Source organism: Bufo bufo, chromosome 7, assembly GCF_905171765.1.
Source record: "Bufo bufo chromosome 7, aBufBuf1.1, whole genome shotgun sequence".
Classification (NCBI taxonomy): domain Eukaryota; kingdom Metazoa; phylum Chordata; class Amphibia; order Anura; family Bufonidae; genus Bufo; species Bufo bufo.
The window spans coordinates 165,966,736-165,972,735 of NC_053395.1; the positions used below are offsets into that span (position 1 = coordinate 165,966,736).

The 6,000-nt window shown below is 47.3% G+C and overlaps 1 protein-coding gene across 1 annotated transcript in view; it reads left to right on the plus strand.

The window, feature by feature from the left end:
• LOC121008992 (putative methyltransferase DDB_G0268948) overlaps positions 1-719 on the plus strand; it is a 491,731-nt gene extending 491,012 nt beyond the window's left edge. Inside the window, exon 7 of the mRNA XM_040441852.1 lies at positions 619-719. Within this exon, the coding sequence (XP_040297786.1) occupies positions 619-706 (88 nt within the window). The 3' untranslated portion in view covers positions 707-719. The remainder of the gene's footprint in view (positions 1-618) is intronic.
• Positions 720-6,000: the final 5,281 nt, after the last annotated feature.

Here is a 6,000-nt window from a genome sequence, read left to right on the forward strand (position 1 = left end):
TGGTCAACAAAGATGACATCCGTGTTACATTTGTTTTTTTGCACATGTATTGCAACAATGCCTGTCCTTTTCTGCAAAACAGACAAGAATAGGACATGTTCTATATTTTTTTTGTGGAACAGACTTGTGGACGTACGGATATGGAATGCACACAGTCATTTCCGTTTTTTTGCGGCCCTATTGAAATGAATGGTTCCACATATCGGCAGCAAAAAAAAAAAAACTTAATGGACACGACCATATGTATTTTGCAGTCTGCAAAAAACGGATCTGCAAAAAATACGGATGACATCTGTGTGCATTACATATTTTGCAGAACGGAACAGCTGGCTCCTAATAGAACAGTACTATCCTCGTCTGTAATGCAGACAATAATAGGACATGTTCTATTTTTTTGCGTTTTTTTTTTGCCGACCCATTGAATTGAATGGTTCTGTATACGGTCTGCAAAAAAAGTGGAACGGACATGGAAAGAAAATATGTTCATGTGCAGGAGGTCTTGTAATGAAACGTGATTTTGTCAACAGAAGATCTATATCATAGTAGAAAGTTTAACAAGCACATATAAGGTACTTACATAATTTCTATGATGTTGCTGAATTAATCTTATCGTTTCAGATTCCGAGAGATACTTGGAGAAGAGGCTGATTCTGTCCGTCTGAATATGCATATTAAACACTATTGTGCCCTTGCTTGCAAACACTAAGATGACAACCGACAATCTCTATATTCATGAAGTCTTCTTTTTTTCTTCTACTTGTTTCTTATACTGAACAAAGCTTATATGAATAAAAACATTTCATTAAAGGGAATCTGTCAGCAGTTTTAACCTAGATGGGGGGATGGGGGAACAGTACAAACATAACTTTTGTGGAGCTTTTATTATCAGGACTAGTGTCAATATAAACTTTTATTCTGCCACATTCTGCTCCTGCAAGAGCCCAGGAGAAGGTGCTTCTTTGTGAAGTGCTCTATGCATTGAGCTCTGCCCATCAACTCCAGACATCCCAACCTGCAAAAACTCATTTCAGGGAGGTGCACTTCTCATTTCAGGGAGGTTTTCTTTTTTTTTCTTTCACAAACTTTTTATTACATTTTCCAAACATATGCAGTATCTGCACACTTTGCTCTATGGTATGGAGGACTGGGCTCATTACCCTGCCCCAAATTATCATATTTATGTGTATGATTAAAGGGATTCTGTCACCACCTATAAGCCCTGTGAGCTAAACATATGCTCATGTCCAGGGTAGCATTCTGATTTCTAAGGTGGCCTTATAAAAGCTATTTGTGGCTTTATTCTGCCGAAAAACAGGTTTTACTAACCTGTCAATCATTGAATTAAGGTGCCCAAGCAGGGGAGGTCTGTGGATGCATGGTGCCTGGCCGCACGCATCGCCGTTCTTGCCCAGCACCGCCTTCTACTCCTCAGTGCCGCCTCTCCCTCCCGCTTTGAGATCCCGCGCATGCGCACAGGCTCAGCCTGATGCGCCGTTGCGGACTGCTGGCATCGGCTTTTTCTTGCACTGTGCGCACGCGCCGAGAAGGGGACGCTGCTACAGGTTGCCGGAAAGGTTTACTGAGAGTAAACTAGAGATGGGAAGTTCGGATGTTTCACATGAATCGGTTTATTTGAATCAGTTCATTCAAATGAACGATTCATGAATCGAATCTTCGGTTCATTCGCTGAGCTGACAAGAAGCAAGTGAACCGAAGCTTAGGATGCGCATGCGCAGATGCTTCGATTCACTTGCTGAGTCGGCTCTTGGTCTGAGTCAGGAAGTTTATTCTTTAAAACCCTGTGTGTAATTATCTACCCCACTGTAGGAAAAAACAAGCATCCAGGGGGTGTGAATTTAACACTGGGGTAAATAATGTAATTAAAATGGAGGGTTAAATGTGCAAATGTATAAAAAAAAAAATACATCTCTCTCAATAGTTCTATAGCTACTGAATGAGACCGAAGAAGGGATGCCTTTAACATATATATCTCCTTGAGAAGCCAATTTGACCCTAAAGGGTTAATTCAACCTGTAATCTAAACTCTGTGTCCTGTCACTTCTCTTATCTCTCTGCTCTGCTATCAACCTTTCCGGGATATATTGTTTCACATGCGGGCGTCAGGGAGCCGCTATCTAATAGCGGGTAGAGTTGAGCGAACACCTGGATGTTCGGGTTCGAGAAGTTCGGCGGAACTTCACGGAAATGTTCGGGATCTGAACCCGACCCGAACTTCGTCCCGAACCCGAACCCCATTGAAGTCAATGAGGACCCGGACTTTTCGGCACTAAAAAGGCTGTAAAACAGCCCAGGAAAGGGCTAGAGGGCTGCAAAATGTAGTTAAATCCCCTGAAAACAAATGTGGATAGGGAAATGAATAAAAATAAAATAAATAAAAATTAACCAATATCAATTGGAGAGAGGTCCCATAGCAGAGAATCAGTCTTCATGTCATAGCAGAGAATCAGTCTTCATGTCATAGCAGAGAATCAGTCTTTATGTCATAGCAGAGAATCAGGCTTCACGTCACCCACCACTGGAACAGTCCATTGTCAGATATTTAGGCCCAGGCAGAGCAGAGAGGTCCCATAGCAGAGATTCAGGCTTCATGTCAGCAGAGAATCAGTCATGTCATAGCAGAGAATCATGATTCACGTCACCCAATATTGGAACAGTCCATTGTCATATAATTTAGGCCCCGGCACCCAGACAGAGGAGAGAGGTCCCATAACATAGAATCTGGCTTCATGTCAGCAGAGAATCAGTCTTCATGTCACAGCAGAGAATCATAATTCACGTCACCCAACATTGGAACAGTCCATTGTCATATAATTTAGGCCCCGGCACCCAGACAGAGGAGAGAGGTCCCATAACATAGAATCTGGCTTCATGTCAGCAGAGAATCAGTCTTCATGTCACAGCAGAGAATCATAATTCACGTCACCCAACATTGGAACAGTCCATTGTCATATAATTTAGGCCCCGGCACCCAGACAGAGGAGAGAGGTCCCATAACAGAGATTCAGGCTTCATGTCAGCGACTCAGCAGAGAATCAGTCTTCATGTCATAGCAGAGAATCAGGCTTCATGTCATCCACCAGTGGAACAGGCCACTGTCAGATATTTTTAGGCCCCGGCACCCAGACAGAGGAGAGAGGTCCCATAACATAGAATCTGGCTACATGTCAGCAGAGAATCAGTCTTCATGTCATAGCAGAGAATCATAATTCACGTCACCCAACATTGGAACAGTCCATTGTCATATAATTTAGGCCCCAGCACCCAGACAGAGGAGAGAGGTCCCATAACAGAGATTCAGGCTTCATGTCAGCGACTCAGCAGAGAATCAGTCTTCATGTCATAGCAGAGAATCAGGATTCATGTCACCCACCACTGGAACAGTCCATTGTCATATATTTAGGCCCCAGCACCCAGACAGAGGAGAGAGGTCCCATAACAGAGATTCAGGCTTCATGTCAGCGACTCAGCAGAGAATCAGTCTTCATGTCATAGCAGAGAATCAGGCTTCATGTCATCCACCAGTGGAACAGGCCACTGTCAGATATTTTTAGGCCCCGGCACCCAGACAGAGGAGAGAGGTCCCATAACATAGAATCTGGCTACATGTCAGCAGAGAATCATAATTCACGTCACCCAACATTGGAACAGTCCATTGTCATATAATTTAGGCCCCGGCACCCAGACAGAGGAGAGAGGTCCCATAACAGAGATTCAGGCTTCATGTCAGCGACTCAGCAGAGAATCAGTCTTCATGTCATAGCAGAGAATCAGGCTTCATGTCACCCACCACTGGAACAGTCCATTGTCATATATTTAGGCCCCAGCACCCAGACAGAGGAGAGAGGTCCCATAGCAGAGAATCTGGCTTCATGTCAGCAGAGAATCAGTCTTCATGTCATAGCAGAGAATCATGCTTCACGTCACCCAACATTGGAACAGTCCATTGTCATATAATTTAGGCCCCGGCACCCAGACAGAGGAGAGAGGTCCCATAACATAGAATCTGGCTTCATGTCAGCAGAGAATCAGTCTTCATGTCATAGCAGAGAATCATGCTTCACGTCATCCACCACTGGAACAGTCCATTGTCAGATATTTAGGCCCAGGAACCAAGGCAGAGGAGAGAGGTCCCATAGCAGAGAATCTGGCTTCATGTCAGCAGAGAATCAGGCTTCATGTCACCCACCACTGGAACAGGCCACTGTCAGATATTTTTAGGCCCCGACACCCAGACAGAGGAGAGGTTCATTCAACTTTGGGTTGCCCCGCAATATAATGGTAAAATGAAAATAAAAATAGGATTGAATGAGGAAGTGCCCTGGAGTACAATAATATATGGTTAAGGGGAGGTAGTTAATGTCTAATCTGCACAAGGGATGGACAGGTCCTGTGGGATCCATGCCTGGTTCATTTTTATGAACGTCAACTTGTCCACATTGGCTGTAGACAGACGGCTGCGTTTGTCTGTAATGACGCCCCCTGCCGTGCTGAATACACGTTCAGACAAAACGCTGGCCGCCGGGCAGGCCAGCACCTCCAAGGCATAAAAGGCTAGCTCTGGCCACATGGACAATTTGGAGACCCAAAAGTTGAATGGGGCCGAACCATCAGTCAGTACGTGGAGGGGTGTGCACACGTACTGTTCCACCATGTTAGTGAAATGTTGCCTCCTGCTAACACGTTCCGTATCAGGTGGTGGTGCAGTTAGCTGTGGCGTGGTGACAAAACTTTTCCACATCTCTGCCATGCTAACTCTGCCATGCTAACTCTGCCCTCAGAGGAGCTGGCCGTGACACAGCTGCGTTGGCTACCTCTTGCTCCTCCTCTGCCTTCGCCTTGGGCTTCCACTTGTTCCCCTGTGACATTTGGGAATGCTCTCAGTAGCGCATCTTCCTATCACGCTCCAGTGCAGGAAGTAAGGTGGGCACATTGTCTTTGTACCGGGGATCCAGCAGGGTGGCAACCAAGTAGTCCGAACACGTTAAAATGTGGGCAACTCTGTTATCGTTGCGCAGGCACTGCAGCATGTAGTTGCTCATGTGTGCCAGGCTGCCCAGAGGTAAGGACAAGCTGTCCTCTGTGGGAGGCGTATCGTCATCGTCCTGCGTTTCCCCCCAGCCACGTACCAGTGATGGGCCCGAGCTGCGTTGGGTGCCACCCCGCTGTGAACATGCTTCATCCTCATCCACCTCCTCCTCGTCCTCCAGTAGTGGGCCCTGTCTGGCCACATTTGTACCTGGCCTCTGCTGTTGCAAAAAACCTCCCTCTGAGTCTCTTCGAAGAGACTGGTCTGAAAGTGCTAAAAATGACCCCTCTTCCTCCTCCTCCTCCTCCTCCTGGGCCACCTCCTCTTCCATCATCGCCCTAAGTGTTTTCTCAAGGAGACATAGAAGTGGTATTGTAACGCTGATAATGGCGTCATCGCCACTGGCCATGTTGGTGGAGTACTCGAAACAGCGCAACATGGCATACAGGTCTCGCATGGAGGCCCAGTCATTGGTGGTGAAGTGGTGCTGTTCCGCAGTGCGACTGACCCGTGCGTGCTGCAGCTGAAACTCCACTATGGCCTGCTGCTGCTCGCACAGTCTGTCCAGCATGTGCAAGGTGGAGTTCCACCTGGTGGGAACGTCGCATATGAGGCGGTGAGCGGGAAGGCCGAAGTTACGCTGTAGCGCAGACAGGCGAGCAGCGGCAGGATGTGAACGCCGGAAGCGCGAACAGACGGCCCGCACTTTATGCAGCAGCTCTGACCTGTCGGGGTAGTTGCGAATGAACTTCTGCACCACCAAATTCAGCACATGCGCCAGGCAAGGGATGTGCGTCAAACCGGCTAGTCCCAGAGCTGCAACGAGATTTCGCCCATTATCGCACACCACCAGGCCGGGCTTGAGGCTCACCGGCAGCAACCACTCGTCGGTCTGTTGTTCTATACCCCGCCACAAATCCTGTGCGGTGTGGGGCCTGTCCCCCAAACATATG